At 38.8% G+C, this 24,792-nt stretch overlaps 1 protein-coding gene across 6 annotated transcripts in view; it reads right to left on the reverse strand.

The window, feature by feature from the left end:
* The window catches only part of plekhm3 (pleckstrin homology domain containing, family M, member 3), a 48,558-nt gene extending 37,506 nt beyond the window's left edge, over positions 1-11,052 (reverse strand). For 2 of the 6 annotated variants that reach the window (XR_003596219.1, XM_028023127.1), the window contains exons 1-3: positions 10,988-11,052; positions 7,004-7,909; positions 968-2,065 (exon numbers count right to left, since the gene is read on the reverse strand). Coding sequence is in view for 5 of the 6 variants with exons in the window: in XM_028023127.1 (XP_027878928.1) it covers positions 968-2,065; positions 7,004-7,634 (1,729 nt within the window). In the remaining variant the exon portion in view is untranslated. Of the gene's footprint in view, positions 1-967; positions 2,066-7,003; positions 7,910-8,140; positions 8,241-9,028; positions 9,222-10,987 lie in introns of those variants that run through there. The other 4 variants (XM_028023130.1, XM_028023131.1, XM_028023128.1 and 1 more) reach the window with 4 other exon arrangements.
* Between the last annotated feature and the right edge of the window lie 13,740 nt (positions 11,053-24,792).

The following is a 24,792-nucleotide window of genomic DNA, read 5'->3' on the forward strand; positions in this document are numbered from 1 at the left end:
AACAGGAAGAACCTCTTTAAAAAGTCGTGGGGGTAAAATGTCAGCTGCAGAACCTGAGGCCTTAAGATGACCTACAGTCTCATGTATTAAAGACAAAGTAACAGGTTCAAACTGAGACAAAGCAGTGGAGCATTTGACAGCAACTGAAGGGTCAGAAGCTGAACACATAATATTGGCCCTAACACCAGCCACTTTGTCCTCGAAAAAAACGCGAAATTTCTCACATACCTCCAGAGATGGCTCAAAGCCCGTATAATGCGGAACATTCAAAACGCTATCAACAATATGAAATAATAAGCGAGGCTTGTGACGATTAAGTAAAATTATATTTGACAAGTGCTCCCGTTTGGTGTCTTTCACTATTAGCTGATATCGATGCCAGGAATCCTTCAACAGCTGGAACGACACCTGTAACTTGTCTTTTTTCCACTGATATTTAATTTGTGTCTAGAGTAGCTTCTCTTAGAACTGGATGAGGAAGTCTCATGTTGACGATAAGAGGCTAGACAAGCAGATGATAAGCCAGGGGAGTGCTAAAAATGTTTCACGTAAGGAGGTTCAAAGTATCGCATGTACAATGAAACCATTTCTAACTGCAAGTTCAGGTCGACCAGTCCTTATTTTTAGGGCTGTAAATGTGACTCTTTTAACCTGTGGGTCCTGTGGACATTTAAACTAACCAAAGACATTTAAAGCCAGGCTTGGTTAGCCCATTTCAATGTCAGTAAACATCTTTACGAGGACGGCTTCACACTTTTGGGCCACAGTTTGTTACAGCTGAGGAAATGCTGTAGTCATGATTGTGCTTGACACGATGCAGATCTTAAGTATTGGTAATGCATATGGAGATATGATGCTCGTCTATCGTTTTAAGAAACAGAAAGGTAGGCAAACCTTTATGCTGTTATACTTTCTGCTGTGAAATGATCTCACTAGGAATCTGGTAGTGTCTGTAAATGTCACTTACCTGCACACCTAAAGCTCTGAGCGGTGAGCCCCTTCTCCACAGCCAGACAGGTGAGAATACTGAGGAAACTGGTGGTGACAGACTGCCGCTTTGCTCTCTGGGCCTCCCTCTGCTTCCTGTCCCTTGGTGGTTTGGACCTCAACAACACTTCTTGGAGACCAGGAGGTCCGTCTGATTCTCTCTTGTCTTCTTGCGTGGGCTTCTGCGAGTCCACTGCCTGCCGCAGCGCCTCCACCCATTCCTGGGCTTTCAGGTGATCATCCGCCTTGAGCTTGAGGAGCTCTTTGGGGAAAGTGGCTTGGAAACACCGCCCTTTATCTGCCCATGACTCTCCGGTCTCTGGTACAAGATCCTGCTGTACTGACGAGCAGGACGCTAGGGAGAAGTGGAGGACCGGTTGGGACACAGACCCCCTGCCTTCAGTCGGAAAAGCTTGGAGAGCAGATCTCGTCAAGACGAAAGTGAAGGCCCGCCAGTTGTTCTGATCCATCAGCAGGTGGAGAAGTCCAGCTTTCAGCACGTCCTGGAAGCGCTGGTTAAACAGAGGGAGGGTGGTTGGCCGACTCAACACTCCAGAGTTCACAGAAAGCGACGCCTCAGATGAAGTTGGGGTGTCGCTATCCCCGTCGGGTCGGGTGTCGAGCCCAGAGGGAGAGGGCGAAGAGGAAGGTGACATGGGTACAGGAAACTTCTGCTTAGTTTCCACGCTGTTCTTATGCTTGCGGTTGTCCTGCCTCGCGGGCCTCGCTGCCTGAACCTTCTCCCACATCAGCCGCCGCCACTCCATCGCTTCCCACTGGTTGGCCGCCCTCAGTTGGAGACGTGTGCTGTTGAAGAACAAGGCCTGGAGTGTGCGCTTCTCGCCAGGCTGGCTCATCTGACTGGTCTGGCTGCAGGGTGCCGGGGCGATGACGCTCTGGCAGTGCGACAGAGAGTAGGCAGTGCCCAGTTGGCGATTGGCACTGCTATCCAGAGTATAGAGCCGCAGCTCACAGGGAGTCAGCTCAACGTAGCAGGATGTCCAACGGCCCCGTGGGCCCTCGCGCTGCTCCATCTCACCCTGCTTCACAACACTGTTGCTGCTGCTGCTCTTGTCAACTGGAAACAGAAAAGGAGAAACGAGATAAATGACTTATATTTGCATGTTTGGAATCAGTTCATTCAACATATAGAAAAAAACCCACTGATCATCCAGCTGGTCCTTCTGCGCACCCAAACAAGAGGTTACAAGAGCTGTTTTTCAGAATTTCCAAAAGTGATTAAAAAAAAAAGTTTCTTTCACTTATTTTTTCTTTGTTTTGTTCTGATAATGATCATTTTTCTCATCATCAGTTCTAGAGGGACTTTGTCTGCCTACAGGACTATCCATCAAGTTTTCCTAAAATTTGACTTGGAATCACTTTCACAATGCTGTCAGACAAAAGACAACATCTGTCAGTCACCATCTGTTCACACTACTGCTGTTGGGGAGATGGTAAAAGAGTATAAAAGCAAAGACAACAAGACTGAAAAACAAGTTTTTTTTCTTTCCCAGATCATACTTGTGTCAAGTCTTATGTGCCTTGTCTGTCTGACTATTAATCTGTGTTCTGTGCAATGACAGTAAATCTACTTAATCAATCAATATAATGCTGTCGTATGCCCTATGAAATACTGAAAAATATTTTAATGCAATACAAATACTGAAACCAATAAAAAGAGGAAGAAAAACAGCCACCTGCAGAACAATGTGATTCAGCTTTCACACAAATAGCAAAAGTATTGAGTGGAACTAAAGAAAAATGGAACAATGTACACCACTTAAAAACAGGAAGAAAGCAAAGCAGGCTTCATAATATCTAAAATAGAAACATGATGCATCCTGGCCACTGAAGTCCTGATCCCTGTTTCTAAGAAAACACAGTGAGCAGGAGCAGGACAAGAGCTCACTGAAGACTGTAAAGACTGTACGCATTGAGCCAAAAACAAATGTATAAGCAATGCATGATTGAGGTGATGTGCTATCAGAGAACTATAGTTACTTTCTTATTCTTATATTCCAAGTGTAATGAACTTGCATTTTTTATGCAAACGTAATATTTTGTCAATTGCACTGATGCTCCCACCTGACACTAAAGACATTACTCAAAGTTAGAGGTGCACCAATTTGCAATTTTCTGGCTGATCTGATGTTTAAAAAAATCTGAGCTGCCGATTTTTTTTCTTCTTCTAGTGGGGTGACCACTGTTGACCACAGATGTGAAGACGTGACATTTTGGTGGGTCCGTCAATCAGCCCTATCTCACAGCAGAGAGAAAGGGGACAGTGGCTGGCTTTCAGACTTTTGTGGCGATAGATATGATTGATTTCTCATGTAGGTATCGATCATAGATCTCCCAAAATTATTTAATTAAAATGAAGCCCTGGATTATAACTGCAACAAATGACAAAAAGAGGAAAGAATTGGACATATATGGCAAGTGATATTGTCATCACAATATACGTATACTACCTTTATCCCCGCTGCAAGATTTCTATATATTGTGTAGCCCTAATCCTTTAACTTTTATCAAAAAAACAAAATATACATTTTCAGCTTTAAAACATGATTGTTTAAGCTTTGAAACTGGTTTAATCTGAAAAGTTGTTCTTACTGGGTTAAGAGATTTAATTAAAATAGCAGCAATCACAATAAGCTTCAAAACCAGCTTCACAATTTCATTTAGTTGTAAAGCACAATATGTAGTCTAAACAGGCAAAAATGCATTTTGTTTCTTTAATGCACCGGATCACTCATCTAGAAAGCCGTAAAGGGGAAATAATTCACAGCTCTGGTTAGCCTCAGGGTGGTGAGTGCAGGCTGTCATCAATCTTATCAAACCGGTGGCAGACATGGAGTCACTCAGGATCACGGACCTTGCATGTTAACAAAGATTTTGTTAAAGGGATAAAATAAATATGCAAATAGGATTAACTGGAATCGGGTCTAACTGATTGGCAGACTTTACGCTTGGGAGAGTCGAGATGAGAATTAGGAACTGTGGAGAGGAAAACTGCTTTATTTAATTAGCCTTCATGGCTACCTGCTGGGTTTTTACACCACACTCTAATAATAGTCCAACATACATGCGCACAGGCTTTCAATCATAGCTAATACTTCACACTCAACACCAAATAACTCTCCAGTGTTTCACCCAATCATGCTGCAGACCTCTGATATATAAAACACACTAATTTCCAGCGTGACAGTTTTACTTGCTGGTACAAATTAATACACACAACTATTCTCTAAATCAAAGTCCTTTTTTGTCACGCAAGTCATCGCACATTTTCAGATGCACAATGCCTGTGTGCAATGGTAATAAAAAAAGATTAAAAAATATATGAAAACCCAGATTTTTATTGTGAGAAGACATTAAGCAGAGACACTTGTGTTAAGCTACAGTCACACTGATAAACACACTAAATATGGGGAGGCAAAAAGTGATTTTGAAGTCCTGTTGTGTCTCCGCATCATGTACAGTGAGTTGCTGTAGAAGCTAATCTGGTCTGAATGATTTGTGGATATTAGGATTAAGGGTGTGAACACACAGTGTTCTTCTCTGAGTCGTCACTAATTGTTTACCATTTTTCTTTTCCGATGGTAAAAGAGTAGAAATTTCATTCCCATGTTGCACGATATACTGAATCAGAACTGTCATTGCAAAATCAGTGTGAGCATTGCCGCCACTGCTTGAACGCAATATTTGGTATGATGCTGTATTTTTCAAGAGTCCTACATTGATGTCTGGAGTATTGAGAATGAGAATATTTATTGAAAGCTGCATGGATTCTAACAAGACCTTATTGTCTGCACCCAAGTTATATTTTTGGTGGTGAAAGCTCACCAAGTGTAGTTGGGAGACTGCTTAAGGGTAAAAGAGGAAAAGAGTTTTAAAAATATAGTAATTTTATTATTGCTATTGATAATGTCACCGAAATTTTCAGCAGTAATATTTCAATAACATATTATCAAATAAAAAGCAAAATGCTGATGAATATTGATATTCTTGAATGGTCTAAATGAACGGTAGACTGGCAGACCAGAGCTACTCGCAGTTTTTCTAAGACGAGTAAGGCTTCTGTGTATGATCTGTCTCAATGACGTAACGTGCCACAGATTATCTTACGGCACAAACTAAGTATCAACAGTTTAGTTTTTAAAATATATCCAGGAAAACAAATGCCACAATTTTGAGAAGCAAGAAGTATCTTCTCTAATCAAGACCAAAAGGAATCCTAAAGAAATTTCACATTGACTTTGTTTGTCTGAATGCATATGCAGTATGCATATTGTTTACATAAAACTGTGCTACTCATTTCTTTTTACCATCTAAACATCCCCAGCTGTCACTAATGGAAAGGCAAACAGGCCCCCTTTTTGTTATTTATGTGAATAAAGAGGCACAGCGAGGCCCAGTAAATCACTTTGGCTTCTGCTTATTACCGTCTTTTTCCTACTTCTCTTCTTTCAATGCACATCTCGCCAGTCTAAACAGCCTGATACCTTTTCACACATATGCTAATACTAAATAATCCTGCCAGTATCAGCGGCTGGGTAATTGGGTTTCCTCTTCTCTCGCCTCATTTGAGTCCATTTGCTGACAGGATTACGGGCTATTATCCCTCAGGATCCCTTCGGATCTCCTCAGGTCTTCGGATAGCCAAAACACACAAACAAATGAGCTCCCCGCGAGTGTGTGTGTGTGTGTGTGTGTGTGTGTGTAGCGCTCTCAGTCTGAATATGGACGGTCAAGCCACAGCTGTGTCATTTTAAGTTATCATCATCTTCTATCATTATTGCTTTCTCTGGGGATGCTTCAACCTAAGTGCAGCACACGCCCCGATCTGCAGTGCAAATAGTCGGGGACTTCTGTCCTCCATAATCCTCTCAAAACCTGAGAAAGCTTTTCATTGACTGGACTGCCGATCAGATTGGGGAAGGGGAAGGAAGGCTCTCTCAGGTAAGGGCCAGCCTTCTGGTGAGAATCAAGAATACTTCAGGTTCAATGATTTGGTCAACAGAGGGCATGACATCATCTTCAAAGAGCAAAAGCAACAATTTGCACCATGAATGTCCAATTAGGCAAATGCTATGTCATTAAAGGGTCAGTTCACCTAAATAAGAGAAATTACACCAGGGGTCAAAACTGTAAAAGCACACACACACACACAGATGAAGTAACAATGGCCGCCTCATAAACGTTGCCAGGTTATTAGTGCATGTGCTGGGTGAAGAATATATTAGTTGCAAGAGCTTTACTACAGCCTACTTGGGAAAGCAAGAAATAAAGCAAAAAGATAGACAAAAATAAAGGCTTTTGCAGGGTCGCTTCTCAGTCACCAACATTCATCAACAATGACAGCACGTTGCTAAATTGAAGATTTTTCTTGAAGTTATTGTGAAACCAAGAGTAGGGAACAACAGAATTTCCAATTATGCAATAAAGGAACCACAATATGCTTATTATAGGCTGAAATTTTTACAGCTTGCTTTTTCAGAACATGGCTCTCATCACCACCAGAGACACATTTAGCTTTTAGGAGACATCTCTTTAAAATGTTTTCCTCCACTTGTGAATACATTTCTTATCACACAGACCTATGAATGATGATTTAAACAGAACTCAATAATACTGGACATAGACAAATGCCTCAGCATGAAAATGAAGGACAGTGTTCCTTTGATAATGCATTTCTTAACAACTACTCTGGTTTAAGAACTACTGCTAAGTGTACATGTGCGGTGAAAGTGTGCATTATAATTCTGGTGGATTCCAAGCAGCCTGGTCAAAATATCAACAAGCAGACATGGGGCCACAGACCAGGGGTCAGAGACAAAAGTGGGTAAAAAACTACAAACTGGAAACTAAAATCTTAGTATACTGTAATTGAAGATACATTTTCATGATACAAACTGGATAACATCTAAAATAGGAATTACCTTCAATCCGTTTTGTCATCATTTCTTTTTAAGGTTTATCATCAAATGAAGGACGATCTTGTCCATGCACTCACCGTCCTGCTGCTGGTTGAAGATCATGTTCTTCAGTGTGTCGCAGTCCACTGCGGGCAGCCCATTGTCCGTGTACGCAGACGGACGGTAGTTGACGTCTGACCTGGACCGATTGTGTCCTTTCTTAAACACCGACTTCGACGAGGCGCTTCCGGTGTTGTTGGCGCACTCCTGCATGTGGGCCACCAGGTCGTTGGTGGAGCGTGCTCGGCTCCTCTTCCCGTGCCTCAGACCCATGCCGAGGCCCAGAACGCTGAAGTTGTCGGCCCAGGCCAACCCGAGGGGCCCCACCTCCGGCTGCTCTCCGGCCAGCAAGTTCCACACGCCGCTGGAGCTCAGCTTGCCCAGAGCGGAGCTGGACACATCCTGCAGCTGCTTGTGCGCCCTTGCAGGCTGGCGGTTGCTCGATTGAGCGGGACTTGGGCCTTGACTCTGGATCCCAGCCATGGAGTGGATGAAGTCCTCGGTTGCTTCCAGAGCTGGGCTGATGTCACCCACCACATCAAGCTGCTCAAGGCCCTCCATGGCTGTGAAAGGACAGGACTTCCCCTGAGTAACTAATCTTGTAGCAAGACAGTTTTCCAGAACAGGAACAAAAGCCCTGCAATCATGACCACTAAGCAAAACTAACATTTACAAGGACATAATGGAGTCTTCTGGGCATGAGAGTCAGGTATGAATAGGAGAACCATCTTCAAGATGTCTGAGAATTTCTCAAATAGTTGCTTGAAGTCTGACTGAAGATGTCTTCCACTTTTCCTTTTCCAGTTCCAAAAGTTTGCTTTTTTCTTCCGTGAACACGCAAAGATGCCTGATTAGAAATTCACTAACCTGACACTGAAATCAATGCTCTGCTTTTGGTTGTTAGGTGGCTGTGAGGTCAGCTGGCGGAGTGTCTGGGTCGTTCTCTGTAACAAAAGAGAAGCGAGAAAGAGGAAGTGAAGACAAGATGTGCAAAACCAATACCAAGAACAGATGTGCAACTGACAGGAAGAAAGCTTTGTCTTGGTTTTGGTTTTTGCTTTTTTTTTTTCAAAGAAGCAACAAAACTACTTCATGTTACAGTTGATTTTGTTCATTTAAACCAAGCGTTTGTTGAAGCAAACAGATAGGTAATAAAGATTCGACTTCAAACATACCAGCGGTATCTCGATTAGCTGAATAGAGTTGGTCATCCTGCCTTTTATGTCCCAGTAAAATAATGATGGACTTCCTCCTCTGCTGCTTATCGGCAGACTGAGCAGCGAGGAATCAGGCCAGGGTGGGGTTATCATCCATCTGCCTGACATGCTCATCCGTCCTCATCCTCCTCCCTCTATATACTGTTTGTATACGCTGGGTCATTTGTGCTCCTATTGATTTTTTTTCCCTCCCCCTTCATATATTAATTGTTAAATGGACATTACATCACTAGAATGCAATGTCTGGTGGGTTAAAATATATACAAACCATTCAAGACTACAAAAGGGGGAAAAAAATCCCTTTTGTAGGATTTAGATAATCATTGATATGATTGTCTAAATTCAAAAGATTTGTAGCTTCATCACTTTGGAGCAAATTATTAGTATTGTAAAGTTTGTATTAATTAACATTTTACCAAGCACACCCACCATATTTAGAGTGACATCATGTGCCTGCAGACTCAGCTTTGAGTTCATCGTCATCAGTTACTCATCAAACGTCCTCCTGACCTCCAGATGAATCACAAAAAAACAGACCAGCTGCCAAATCCATCTTCTACCAACCAACTAACAGGGATGCTGGAAAATATCACTTCTATAAATATTGCACATGAATCACAATCTAAATGCTCCAATTGTTTCCAGGTTCTACTTTGTTGTTTTTACCACTCGGGTAACTTTTTGCTTTTTTCCATGCTATAGTTCTGAAGGAGTACTTTTGATGACAAGCTGCGTAATCACCACCTTCAACTGACCAGATATGATTAACATATGCAAACAAATGGGATAATATCTGTCACCAATGGTTTGAGTAATACGGGGGAAATGCTACAATGGGTTACTCACCTGAAATGCTGAATGCGACCTTTGTTCTTGTGTCAAAGCTTAGGCTTGTTTGTCCAAATGACTTTATTCCACAAGTTCAGATATTTGTCTATATTCTCTCTGACAAACTGTGTGGAATCCATGTTTTTTTTCTTTAAGAGATCAAATGTTTTCTCCCTGCACAACTCCCATGAAAGTTAAATATCTTCCATCAACTTCTGATTGTTCCCGACCCCATTAGGGACAAGGGTGAACAGACAATGGATGGATGGATGGAACTTCTGATTGTAGAGGTATATACTTTCATATCATCTGTTGCTCTAAAACCTGCTATAGAGACTTTTTTTGTTGCTTCTTTTAGCATCATGCGGTCTGCTTTCAGGGTGAACCATCTTGTATGGCCATGTTGGCATGTTTTGTTTTGAATGTCCTTCTCAGTGGAAAGAAGCACCTCTTTAAATCACCCAACGCTTTCACGCTACTCCAGTTCACTTTCTCTAGGTCCCAGAGAGACTGATTTTAGCCAGTTTAAATGAAAAAAAACGACATTCTTTTAATGTTTTAATTACATAATCTTGAAAAGTATGTTCTTGTTGAAATGAGCTGGTGTCTCAGTATTGTCCCAAAATGTTAAACAACATAATCTGTGAAGGGTTCTATAATTCTTTCACATGACACTAAAATGTAATGCAATGTCTTTTATATCAGGATCATACAGCGCACCAAAAACACTGGGCTTAATAGAACTAAAACTATGCAATAGTAGACATTAAAGAGATTGCAATATTATTTCATTTATGTCGTGGTGATATCTTATGAATCAAGATGCTTCTAGAATGGTCTCTGATCATTTACTGCAGCCGGACTCCATCCAACAGACCAAATACATTATTGATAAGCAGAGCTTAAATTCACGACACAGCAAATATTGCATTCTTGCAATATTAATTTGAAGATTATTACATGTCTTCCATATAAGATTACACATAAGTTTACCCGTTTTATTTTCCTACAGCTAATGTTTGTCCAGGACAATTTCATTCATGTTTCTGTAAAAACTCAGAAATGTTCATGTGTAAAACAAAAAGGCAAATATACACTCCATAATGATGTTGCTTAGCAAATTCTTGACAAATTGTTTACTTATTTTAAGCAAAAATAAAATACATGTGAGGAGTGGTTTCTTTAAAATGTCTGATCAGGTGGATGTTGCGTTTTAATACTAAATTTTAATAGAAAAATGTTCTCTCAGGCTGGAAGTTACATGTTTAATTTCAACAGAGGTGACTCGTACACCATGTACTCTGAGAAAACCAAAGCTTTCTCAGAGTACAAAGTTTTTTTTCTTAATTATTTTTTCTCTCCAGTAAAAATCGTCTTTGTTCATATTTAACTCAATAAGTTCATGTTAAAGCTGAACCTACAAAAAATTAAAATAATCTAAGAGAGAGACATCAAATTGATATCCACCACATTATCAGCTAATTAACGAATTTCGTTGAAAAAAAAAAATCTCTACAGGAAGATTTCACCTCAGTGTAAAGATGCTAGTCGCTGTCAGAAATCAATAAGCAGCAGCGTTCACCATCCAGTCCCACTCAAGTGTTTGCCTCCGAGTCCATTAAGACTCAGCATCTTTGTAGAGACCGAATTGAAGCCACTTTCTATGTAGTTTTAGTAACTGACAATGTACCGCACACTCTTCTCTTTACAATTACCACTTGCAAACGACATAACTAATTTCATTAATCTCATATTTGACCGGCAAATCAGCTTGAGTTAGGCCTATTTATCCTTTGCTAATGTGAGCTAACAGCTAACGGTAGCCGCTCTCCATCATGGATGAATGTGACTTTAAAAGCACCGATAAGGTCTCACTGACTCCGAATACATCCACCATGTTTTACTGGAACCAATGCTGGATTATCTGGCGGTAAAACTGCCGTCACGCTCCAACCGGTAAAGGTAAATAAGACTCACCTTACTCTGTTTACCATTATGTCATTCCAGTCCGTCAGAGCGGAAGTCCTCGGCGTGAAACTCAGAGTGGAGAAATAGGTTCCACAAAACGTTACCATGGAAATAAAAAAAAAGGCAGATACCCAGAAAAACATTGACCAAAATCCGATGCATTGGATAATAAATAAATAAATAAACACACACACATGTAGTACTTTTTTAAAACAAAAAATTAGCAAGTGACTTGTTTACAGCTGTGTCTTTACCCAAGAATATAATGTAATAGTAAATTAATTCTCATTAACTCTATTTTCTAATTATGTGACATATGAGGATAATTGTTTACTGTGTATTGTATTTAGGGGCATCAGAGTAAAGATGTGAAAATATTTTGAAATGTATGCTTTTCCGTCCTCTTTAAAATTAGCTGTACTGTGGGTTCATCTGTCAGTTAAAATCATAGTAAATGCTCTGAACATTTTGGTTGAAATGTGACAAAATGTACAAATATTTTTCTAGTGTAAATAGTTTTGCAAGACAATCTGTATGCATTCCAAGTAAATATAGTCAGTTTTTCTTTCTCAAGAAATGAGAAGTTAGTAAGGCACAATTTACATGGCTGAATTTTTCAACATTGTTTTATTCAGATAGACATGTTCAGCAGTTTCCCAATATGTTTAGTCATTTTATTAACAAAGATTAAACATTTTTGTGAAAAACATAAACATTTTATTAATTTATTTATTATCCACACAACTTAATAGGTTTCCATAAGCTCATAAAGTAAGCTGTGAGATATAATAATCCAACTAAATACATTAGAAAACACAAAAAACTATCTGTCCGACTGAGGAACAGAAAACCTTATTTGACTTACTGTACAATAACCCCCTCCCCCAAAAAAAACTAGTTACAATTTAGTAAATAAAGCAGACATCATCATCATTGTTGCTGTTATCTTGTTAAATTGTTCACAGTATTGTTTTACACCTATATTTATTGTAATTGATTTTGCTTTAACTCTTTGCTGGCATTTTTCATGTCGAAATAGAACACGTTGGAAAAAAATCACACCACAGCACCTTTTTTTTCCTGTTTCCATTCTTCATTTTAGAAATGAGGATCAAAGTTATTTTCCGAAATCTTATAAAACCCTTCAGATTTTTCAAGAACCGTGCTCTGATGTGTTTTGCATCAAACCAATTCTAAAACACATAGTGCATTTCCATTATTGTCATTACCATGAAATGGGATGAAAATCTCTGAAAAGCATGATCAATACCAAGGACGGCAGGCAGGATGTAGTACATTTACTTAGTCTCAGAAAGAAAGGTCATGAAATACATCTGCACTGACAAATTCAGACCAAAATGAAAAAGGGCCAGAAGAAAGGAGGACACAGCAGAGGTGGAGAACGGGCATCTGCTAATGGGCTCCTTGAAGCTGACCTGCCACCCAAAGTATCCGTCTAACGTGGTAAAACACATAATTCTCCTCCAAACAGAGTTCTCACGAGGGCTGAAACGATGTGAGGCGCCATGGAGTACTTCTCATTGTTAAAAATATTTGGAGAACCAGTCTCCTTTATCCCCACAAGCACTGCTCTGGTTTCCTTTGTGATGGTTATTGTCGTTATTTTAGTGCATTATGTACCCATTCTCATGTTTTACTGATGTGGAAAGATGAATGCAAATAGCCATATCTTATACAAAAAATAAGAGTCCAGAAAATATTGACAGACTTATGTGTATTTTTTTTTTTAATCTGTATCAAGATGCACTATAATCCTTTGCTTCCAGCGTCTATTGAATTCCATACCTGCACACACCAGTTCATTTCATGAGGAACAGATCAGGTGATCACCTGATCCCGGCAGCATTGTGAAAACAGATGTCAAGACATGTGAAAGCTGTGATTAAAAGAAGATAAATCAGTATTATTTAAACATAGATTTATGTTAGGATATTAAAAGGTAAAGTTTAGTGTAAGTAAGGTAAAGAATAAGTGTCGTGTCGTGTTTAAAACCTGATTTCTTTGCGCTATCTGAGATCAGAAAGCCATGCATGTAATACTAGTTATTTTGGCATTTTCACAAAATATGTGAAAATTTTGTGAATTTTAATATGGTTTTAAAACCATATTAAAACCTTGTTTGTAACATGTCTTTCACAATCTCATTATTATTTGCTTTCAGAAAAACAGCTTTATAAATCATTGGAAACTTTATCACCATTCCATCCTTCTCAGTTTGCGGTTTCTGTCCGGGTTTTGTCATGTCATCTGTCATAATTTGACATTGTCAGATTGACGGTCCAGACATCTGTGGAGCATTGCTCCGTCTGCGCTTTAGAAATCCTTTTAGGGTAAGTGCCCGTGCCTGGAAATCAAGACTGATGCAAGAAATAAGCATCAGCTTTAGGAATCAGGCTGTCTCTGATCTATCATTTCCCATTTCAGAGAGATCTCACGTCCTCCCCCTACCCACCAACCCCTCGTCCCTTGACTAGTGCACTTGGGTCCCTCTCTGTCCTCGGTCTTGCCTCTTTCCCTCTTTATTTTAATCAAACCATCTTCTGCTGCTGAGGACTAAATTATGATTAGATTTAAGGATATGCAGTGCTTTCATCTGTCTACTGTGTTGTTCAATGCCGCTCCCCTCTAACCCTCCTCAAGCCAGCTCCCTGACCCCCCAAACACACACAGCACAATAGATGTCTACATCAACTCACTCACCAGCAATTGAACAGCAGAGTGGCCGCTTGGTCCCCATGGAAACGTGTATATGTGTGTGTGGGTGTGTGTGTTTAGTGAATGTTTCCCCTTCGCTGACACAAAACAGAACAAGTCTGATTGAGACACATAGACCGATGCTTTACATGTAAATGATCTGCTCACCTATGACGCAACCAGTCTTCAGCTACAATATCAAAGTAGGGCGTAATTGTGAAGTGAAAGAAAAGTCACTTATTCTTTTCATTGTTTTGAAAAAAGTCTGAAAAGCGTGACGTTGCATTCATCAGTCTTTACTTTCATGCCCCTAGATAAGATTCTGTGTGAACGATCCACCCCAGAAGTCTTCTAATTGCGTCGAAAGATCTTTAACATGCCAACCCTAAACTTACATCAACGGCTACATTGGACTGGTTTAGAGATCAGGGCTGCCAAAGTCCAGTCCTCAAGAGATACAATCCTGCAACTTTTTGATGCATCCATTCCCAAACACACCTGAATGATATTCAGGTGTGTTTGGGAATGGATGCATCCACTCAGAGAAATAAATGTAATCAAAATATCAAAATGAAATATCTGTAATCAAACATTTCTGCATTGTTCATTTTTATGACCATTTGATTATAGTTTATTTGAGGTAATAATAAATTTCCTACACTCAGTGGCCTCCAAGACATGACCAGAGAGTTGGCCACTCCCTTTAAATCACTTCAGTTCAAACAAACCATTAGTCACCTTCCTCAATTAAGACATAAATATAAAACCCAATATAAAATACATATGTAATGAATTTAAAAAAGCAATGGACAGCCACAGGCTGACTTCTACTTGAGTAACCAAAACGGTGAACCAGCTTGGTGAGCCACATAAACACTGACCCCTTCTGGCCAAACTTAGGAACATACTCTAAATATATCTTAATTTGCTTTCCTGAACTTTTAATTGCTGTCTCCACAGTTTAAAGTAGTTTGTTTTTCTTCCTGCAGATACAGTAAAGAGTGAAAAGCAGATAACACAAAAGAAAGAGAGGGAGAGAGGGAGAAAAAGAGAGAGACACAGAGAGAGAGGGGGAGAAAGAGAGAGAGAGACACACTCAGAGAGAGGGAGAAAAAGAGAGAGACACAGAGAGAGACAGAGAGAGAGAGAAAGAGAGACAGAGAGAGAGAGGGGGAGAAAGAGAGAGAGAGACACACTCAGAGAGAGGGAGAACAAGAGAGAGACACACAGAGAGAGAGAGACAGTGAGAAAACACATTTTGTAAAAGGTTTACCGGCAATCCCAGAAATCTTTTATTTTTATTGTTTTGCAGTTACAGAGACCTTGAAATGTAATCCCATTTTAAAAATATATAATTTTTAATACGTTCTATTAATAGATTGTCTGAAAGATGACATTTACATATTCAATTGAAAATGCTCTTTTGTATGCCATCTTCTCCCTTGTGAGAATTCATTCTTCACTCTTGAGGGCCCCCTGCTGGCCGACAGACCTAAGAGCTCGCTCTGTTCAAACACCCTTCATTTATATACATAAATATTATAATTTCCCTTCTGTTATTTTAATCACGTTTGTAAGGTTAAATTTATCTGCTTGCTCAATTGACACTTTTGCTTGTAATGTTGGTCATTAAATGTTTTATTTCTGCTCAACTGCTTGCACTACACAGAGTATACAGCACATAATTCATGAAGCTCATTGAAAAGAAATGCAGTAAAAATGCAACCTCAATATGACTGTGTATGCTGAAATATGAAAGGTATAATGCAAAACAAACACTAAGTTAACGAGTCTTTGTTTGCGGAAATAATAATTTACTTCTGAATCTTAAGTTCAGAAGTGCGTTATTAAAGTTGCCCCTCATAAACAATAGGTCAGGAAGTATCAAAATATAAAGAAAGCACTCTTCGTTTAGATAGTTTCTACAAAGCAAAATTAGGAAGAGGAAAAGAAAAGAGGAAGATGGTAAAGAAAAGCCACAATTTTATTCATTTCAATAGCAGAAGGAAATGAAATTAGTAATATATATATATTTTTTCAGTTTTTAAAAAATGCAAAAGCATTTGTTTTCTTTCATAAGTACTCTGTATATTAGGGTTTTTAGTTTACTTTTTAATATCACAATAATACATAACACTCTAAGGAGAGGGTCAAATTTGCTCCAGAGTGATATAAACAATCATTTCCAGCTAAGACTTTTCACTTTACTGCAATTTTCTAACAGGGTTGCTGATTTCTGTAACTATACGACTACAACTGTTGCACTTTCTACTATTATTATGAATCAAGCGGCCAAAGCTTTCGGCATTTCACCACTTGAAATGATTCATGAAATTAACTAGACTAACCTTTTTCTCAAAAACCCTAAATCTATCTGGAACTTCCTTTTAATTTATGTATTTGCCCTTTTTGGCGGCTTAAATTTTTGTTAAAAAATTGTAATTATAATGTCAATAAAATCCTTTTAAAACCTTCATCCTTCCATGAGAACATCCTTTTTGCATGGCTACTGGTTTATAAACATAACTTCTCACCACGCTAACATAATTTAGAACATATATACAGTGGCGCAAAACGTGGCTATGCAGTGTATGCAACGCATAGGGGCGCTGCAGTAGAGGGGGCGCAAAAACGATGTGGGGAATTTATTTTTTATATAGTCAGCATTTTATGTACTTAACAGCTGTTTGTGTATGAAATGATCAATAACAGAGGAACAGCACTGATTAGGCGCCCCCCTCCCATACAGGCAGCTTGGGCAGCGGCTGAGGCGCGTTTTGTTTTCTTTTAAATTTGTAGTAATGCCTCAACAACAGGGAGCTAAAGATGGGGCGCAGAAAAAACTCCGGGGCCCAAAACAGAAAACGGAAGAGGGGGAAGGATAAAGATGTTGGAGAGACAAAGAAAAGCTTTTCAAAGTGGTTGAAAGACAGAAGGTAAGAAATGTCAGTGTATCAACAAGAGAGTTGTAAATATACAGGTTAGCTTAAGCTAGGCTACAATGATGATGTTCGCATCCACCTCAAAAATATGTAGTTGCGGCCCTGGCTGCAGCAAACACAGTTTGACTCTCATAATGTGTCGGATGAATGAGCACGTGACGTCAGCGCAGCAGGTGCAAAGAGCCCATTGGTACATTGATCTTGTAGCCAGAGAAACTGTAATCTGTTTTGGATTCTTTAAAGTGGACTGCAAACATTTGTTTTTGTTTTATATTGGCAATAAAAATAAAGGTTTTAGGAGCAGAGCTAATGGTGCATTTGAAATCCATGAAGGCTATGTGTTCCTCTGTTTGATCAATTACTATTTAATAAGAGAGTTAGTTTTAGTTTCACTGAATCAATTAAAAGTAAGTCCTGTAGATTTAATATTTCTCTATCTTAATAAAGTTTTGTTCATTATTAAAAGAATGTTAAGATGTCCAGAATCAGCTGCAGCTTGTTTTTTTTTTAATCTGCGCAAAGAATAATTAGCATTCTTATCTAATATTTTAATGCTTATAATTCTACATAATTATTACTCAGATTTTTATAAACATCCTTTGGACCATGCAAAGCATTTTAGCTGTTTCTCTATAACAACTATTTTCTATTTCCAGTTATTAAATTTTTCCAAACTGCTATGAGAGCAACTTTGAACACAACGATCATTTTAATTTGATATTTGTTCAAATCATCTTTCCATTCTCTTACTTTGACTCACTTGCTCCTTGCCTTTCTCCTTATTTCTAAATCACCACATATGCCTACTTACCAAACTACTCAGTTTGTTAATTCCTGCAAACCATGAGCTAGTAGTTTTCATCATTATTTTTCTTTCTATGAAACTTTAACTGTTTAAAGTTTCCTCATCCTTTTCCTTCTTAAAAAAACTTTCATATTCCCCTTTCTTGTGTTTCACATTCCTGTCTGTTACTTGTTTTCCTTTATGACTTTTGTTCCAGTTTTCAGATATTTTTTTATTTATTATATTCATCTACTTATTCCTGTATTTATTTATTTAGTTAGTGTTTCATTTAGTCATCTATTTATTTGCCAACACACTGTTATCACAATCTTCTGTTTCCTTAATTTCTTGGCTCTTTCTTTAGTTTTTTATTTTATCCTATAGTTCTATTTTAGTATTTAATTAACCTTTTAACCTGTACTTTACTATCCATTTATTCAGATATTTTCTATTTTATCAGGGTCCTGCCCTTCAACACACTCCCAATATTTTCACTGCTGTTAATCTTTTGATTTACATTTACTGTTGAAATATAAAGCAGTAATTCGTTCACTGGTTGTTAATGGCGAGTTTGCTATGCCGCCATCTGCTGTGTATTCTCCAGTACTGCAGTTATTTTGCTACCATTCCGGACAATTTAAATGAATTCATTTATAAAAGTAATTAAACGAACACATATTGAAACACTTCTCTCCACTTCCTGCTATTTTTACCCATTTTAAACAATTTAGACCAGTTTGTCAACACCTAGGCTGTTCTAAAAACTGGTTTCTTTTTTTATAGTGGGTAACAATTAAAAATACCGATTGTGGTAATCCTTTCTTGGACTCTTACGAGTGGAGGATTCTTGCCTCTGCATCTTCAATTGGTTTGCTCCTTCCAAACCCGCTACTTTAAATGAGATAAAATACCTAAAGGTGTTTATACCTCCAATCACACTTCAGTTCCGGAGCTGAAGCGTCTTCACGCAGGACTCCGCCGCCCTGTTTTTTTACGGAATGAAACTTTTAAGACGGATTTAAGCGGCTGCTCGCTGGACTCCGCCATCCAATTATCACCACAACAGCATAAAGTTAAAGCCGTTTAGTTTCCGCTGTTAGAGCCCAGGATTCACAGCGTTTCTTACACAGGATTTCTTTTAACGCGAACGCCATCAACTCATTCACGCTTTTCTTTTAAAAGAGAATTTACTCTCAGTTGTCTCTCCCCTTCCACGGAGTCCCGTCAAGCGTCAGATTCCAGCTGGTAAACCAAATACCAGTCCCGGAAAAAGATCTAAACTCATTCTGAAGAGTTTAGCCGTGCGCACGGTCCTTCTGGATTCGGTCTCACCCGCTGGATTCCTTCAGTATCTTGGGATCCGGCTTCGAAGGACCAAATTAATGTCAGGTTCATCTACCTAAGCATTCTCAAACTGAAAAAGAAGAGAGAGACAAGTGAGTTTTAGATTTACTAGCAAGGAGAACGGACAGCAGCGTGCTTTAGTTACAATCTACCCGCTCTAAAACAGCTCCTCCCAGAGACTTTCTTTTTATTTCCTTAGGGCGGTCCTAGTTACAGAGCCTATTCAGGGGTCTCAAACTCCAGTTCTCGAGGGCCGCAGTCCTGCAACTTTTAGATGTGCCTCTGCTGCACCACACCTGAACAGAATAATTAGGTCATTAAGGCTGTGGAGAACTGATCTACACAAGGAGGAGGTCATCAAGTCATTTCAATCCAGTGTTTTGTACCTGTGGCACATCTAAAAACTGCAGGACTGCGGCCCTCGAGGCCTGGAGTTTGAGACCCCTGGATTTGGTTATCTTGAGTTAATCACATAGCAGCTGCTTCTTCTGTTCTCTTGAGTCACAGGTGTGTTGCACCTGCAAGCTGCTGTAATGTAGAATGCAAAATTCAGAGTTCTTGTTTATTTCCTTCTGTAGAAACGGTGCAGGACCTGATGAACCCACAGAACAAGGAGTTGTCTTGTGCATCCGTGTCTCATGTACAGTTCCTCTGTTTCTGGTTCATAAACTTCGACCCTTAATCATCCGTCAGTCATCACTCTTGCTGCAGACCATCTGGTGTCAGCTTCCAGTTTGACCCGTTTAGATGTCTTCCTGCAAGCATCTCTCACTAGGCACAAATTCCAAAAGCAAACAAGAGTATTTATATTTGTAATTAATTTAAACGCATCACTATCCCACAAACATCCTGTTTCCAGCAACCCAAAATATCCTTTACTGTTAAAAAAAAACCCAGGGCGGCACCCAATACGCCAACGTTCTTGAACTGTACAAATGCATAAAAATTCTCCCTACTTTCTGACATGCTGAAAGTTCCTCTTCCTGGATATGTACCCTGACTGGTTCTTCCCTTTGCTGGACATCTTTGCTTTTTTCCGCCAGCCTGGATTCGATCCTGTCATTTTTAATCTTCAGCGATACAATCTGTTCATTTAACTCTTCATTTTCTCTCTCTAGCCACTCGAGTCTTTCTGTTTTTGCTCTTAATTTGTCAGCTGCAGTGTTTCTCTGTTTTTTCCGGTCCTCTTCCAATTTATGTTTTATTCTCAATTTGGCTTCATTATCACATCTTAGTTGGCCTATAGTTGCATTTTCTTCCTCCAGGTCCAGATTAATTTTTCTGATTTGTTTTTTGTAAAATGCATTTGATTTTAGAAGTAAGCTATTTTCCTCATGCCAGTTGTGTGTCTTGTCCGTTCTGTTTAGTCTCTCTAGTTTAGTCTTCAGACTTTCTACGGTTTTCTGAAGCTCTTGGTTCTCCTCCTGCAGCTTGCTGCGGTTCTTCTGTAAATTGTTAATTTTCGCCAACAAAAAATTATCCTCTTCCATCTTTGCTCTCTGGTTCAAACTGCAAATGAATTTCTCTGTGGAATCTGGCAATACAAAGGCAGCCGCCAGTGATGTCATAGACAGGATGAGTGACATCACTGTGACATCAAAGCCACAAGAAGTCTGTTGGGTGTGGGGGAGGGGGGATGTTTTTTTTTTAAAAACTTTATTCACAGACATACTGTACAACGACAGAGTGAAACATTTGTTCTGCCTCCAGAAAAAAAAACAAATACAGATAAATATATTCAAGATGAAGAAAAAGCTACGGGGCTTCGGTTCCCAACTGTTCATTCAAAGCAGTACAGAGTTCAATTGTTTTAATAGCTATTTTCTGTCTTTGATAGTCTGGATATAAAAGTTAAGTTCATTGTAAAATGCAGCAAAGCATGGCTTCCCCTACCTGGAACAATGAATATGATATTTAAATAGTGACAATAAAGGATTTATGAGAAACTCTGAACTGTTGGGCTCTTTGCACCTCAGCTTCCGCGTTCGGGGCAAAGCGGCTCAATCGTTTCCGATCTATTGAAAAAGGCTCTTTACACTGGGCGTCTGCAGGGCTTGTCCAAGGTAACAATTAATGATGTACATCGATCCGAAGCCCCGACAATAAGCTGGAGAAAGGTTTCAAGATGTTCGCCTCGTTATACACAGATACGAAGGTGAGTTTTACTTCCTTTAAACTTTGTGGCTAACATTAGCTTTAGCTTATGCTAGACATTTGTAAAAATGTGCTATTTAAGTATCTAAACATTTTTCATCCATTCTAACGGACAATGTTTTTACCTTGTTTTCAAGTATATTACCTGCGTTTATTGTCGTTAGTGTCAGAGACCAAGTAACGGTCTAGGGTACTATAATGTCCCCTCCAGTTCTCCCCGGTTCCTATGCCTACGGCTCTGACTGTAATCCTGGACCTGTGCTTCTGTCTGCTCTGTCCTCTCAACCCTCAGCCGATCACAGTACAGTCACAGCGCTCATACTGCTGTTCATTCCTGTTGAAAGGGAGTTGTTCTCCACCACAGTCGCCCCGTGCTTTAGATGTAGAAATCGTTGGTAAATCAACAATCAGATGGGCTTAATTTATATCCACTAATCAGTTTATAACAGTGATGAACTAAAATTGTGACTGGATCTTAATCTAAGTATTTTTTGTTCAAATGAATTGAATTGATTTAAACTGAATTTAGACCAAACCAGACAAAAACTGGTTTGGATGAATTTGACCTGGTTGAATTATAAAGTGGACTAAGCTGACAGCAGTGCAGTAAATTCCCTGGTAGATGCTTTGCTGACTTTATATTTGATAAAAACAAAGTGGACATGAACAGCAGATGGCGTTGCTGTCCAAATCCTCTCTGACTGTGGAATAAACATCCCACTGGACTTCAAGCACCGTCGATTCTGTGCCTCTACACTTTTCCTTTAGGTTCTGGGACCTTAATTCCCAAATTAAAGTCAAAATGTATTTTCATCTATAAAGACAACTGGGCAACTTTATATCCCAAGTATGACGCTCATGATGTTGTCAGATTACTTTACGACTAAGAGTCTTCAGTCAGAGGCTTCATCAAGTTTGCTGTAATGCAGACTGCTACAAGAGATCCTTCCTAACAACCATTTGAAGAACCTTGAATAACATGATATTTAACCATATTTTACTTAATTTTAGGATCAATAATGTATTCTTGAATTCAAATTGAATTTAACTTTGTATGTCTCTTGAGACTCCAGTGGTTGTCTACACCTTCTGAATCTCTCCCAAATTCTTTACTGGGCTTCGTTTCACAATCCTGACAAAATTGTCCTAGACAGTTGTGCACATTGTCCTACCACACTTTCTTTCTTCCACTCAACTTTCCATTAACACGCTTGCATATAGAGCTTTGTGGCGTACCCTTCAACATTTTGTCAAGATAATAAAAATAACGTATTACATAAATCAAATATATAAATGAGTTTACTTTTTCTAACTCAAGTATTCAAATAAAACTTTTAGACAATCTTCTAATTTATTTAAACCCCTCCACATGCTGGCTTGCACGCCGAACCTCCCGGCAACTTGCAGGTGAACGGAAGAGGGGGAAGGATAAAGATGTTGGAGAGACGAAGAAAAGCTTTTCAAAGTGGTTGAAAGACAGAAGGTAAGAAATGTCAGTGTATCAACAAGAGAGTTGTAAATATTCAGGTTAGCTTAAGCTAGCCTACAATGATGATGTTCGCATCCACCTCAAAAATATGTAGTTGCACCCCTGCATATATATATATATATATATATATATATATATATACAGTACAGACCAAACGTTTGGACACACCTTCTAATTCAATGGGTTTTCTTTATTTTCATGACTATTTATAAGGCAAGAAATCCCACTTATTAACCTGACAGGGCAGGTTGACCTATGAAGTGAAAACCATTTCAGGTGACGACCTCTTGAAGCTCATCAAGAAAATGCAGAGTGTGTGCAAAGCAGTAATCACAGCAAAAGGTTGCTACTTTGAAGAAACTAGAATATAAGGGGTATTTTCAGTTGTTTTACACTTTTTTGTTTAGTGCATATTTCTACATGTGTTATTCATAGTTTTGATGCCTGCAGTGTGAATCTACAATGTCAATAGTCATGAAAATAAAGGAAACTCATTGAATTAAAAGGTGTGTCCGAATGTTTGGTCTATAAATGTAATCTAAAAAATATAGCACTTTTTGTGACAAATATTTGAGTGATTATGTCCTACTAGTGAGTCGGTTGGTGAACAGAGAGGGACAAAAGCTGTTCCATTCCTTCAGGCACTTTAATTTTAAAAACGACGGTCGTTTCACATCTGCCTTCATCGCTCTCCCTGATCCAGCTCACCCAGCAGTGGAGAAAATTAGATTACTTCTGATCCAGAAGATCCAGGCTCCTCTGAGTTCATTTACAATTGTATTGTAAATGAACTTGATCTTTGTGAGAATTATCTGATTATTTTTTCATAATTTGCTGAAACCCAAGACAAGTTTCTCTCTTTTTTTTTAAAACCACAAACATAAATCTGTGATACGTTTTACTGTCATCACCCTGTTATCACACAGCGGTCTAAGTAATCTCTGCGCCATCAACATACATGCATCTGTTGTCGTGGCAACTGCGCAACAACAGCTCCACAAGCTGGCAGGGCAGAGAAACGTTCAAGAGTATCAGGACCATCTACCTAAAAACATTCAGCAGGATACAGTCTTATGTTTTCTGGCTTGATGGTTGTTGTTTTTTTTTTTTTTATTGATAAGTGAGCTATTATATAAAGGGTCTGAATCCTTTAGAAAAACCTTTTCAGTTGATTTTGGGAAAGGTTATATTGTTATTTGTGAAACAAAAACAAATAAAAACAATTGTTTGTCTGTAAAGTTTCTATTTTGACAATCTTTGTTGAAAATACACACTTAGATGACACATATTTCAACATATTAATATTTTAAAAGTTGCAGTGGCCATGACTGAGACAATATGAGCATATATGAGTGAGGATTGCTATGAGGATGTTTTCTTGCGGTATTCTTGGAAAACCACAAGAAAAGAAGCAGCAGTGGCCAAATGTACCTGCAACAAAAAGAGTCTGGTAAAGGCAACCACAGTGTCACATTGGAATAGAAAATAATTCAACTAAATAATGAAGCTGACACAAATTATCCATTAAATTAAATCCAATGGAAGAATATATAATGTGTAAGAAAGTAAAAAAAAGTATTTTGAAACTTTAACTGCATGAAAAGAAGCAAAGCATGAAAGCCAAAAGTAGTTATAGCATTTGAAAATATGCTTATGACTTTCCCACAATCTGCAGCTGTGGGGCCCAAAATAAATCAGAAGAGGAAGCACATGTTCATCTTCTTAAAAAAATCAAAAAATCATCAAATTCTGAAGGGAACTGAGAGTGCAGGTTCAGAGTATAATTAGTGGATTAATTAGTGGCAGTGTTGCCCTTCCTCTGTCATCAACAGCAGCGAGAAGGCCAGAAATAGAAATACAGAAGCAGCAAACCTTTGTGCAAAAGTTATCAAGTTAGTGTTTGCGCAAACGTTTGACTGTCAAACTGGCACTTGTGAGTTTTTTCAGGCAGGACATTTTTAACAATGTGCTCAACTGCTGCATATTGACACTATAAATGTAAGGAAGATGCAAAAATAAATTGCTAAGCAAAATGTGTTTACGTTTGATTTTTTTTTTTCCATATTTGCTGCATTTTTTCAGGATTGATGGGAGGCATTCATAAAAATATTTAATTAGACTCTAAATAATAATAATAAAAAAATTAAACATTAGATGTGTGGGGATTCCTGTTTATAATTTTATGTCACCATTTCAACTGTGACATTCACAATATGCATATTGTTTTTACAAAATGTGATACATTTCCTTCAAGGAAACATAATTAATGTTTACAAAATGTGAAACTTTACTTGAGAAAAGATATGGTTACCTCTGACGTCTGACTTCCTCAAATGGTAAGAGGTCGAACTGGATGCCTTTTTCCTGAATGCTATTTCTGCAGATC

Source organism: Xiphophorus couchianus, chromosome 7 (genome assembly GCF_001444195.1).
Source record: "Xiphophorus couchianus chromosome 7, X_couchianus-1.0, whole genome shotgun sequence".
Lineage (NCBI taxonomy): Eukaryota > Metazoa > Chordata > Actinopteri > Cyprinodontiformes > Poeciliidae > Xiphophorus > Xiphophorus couchianus.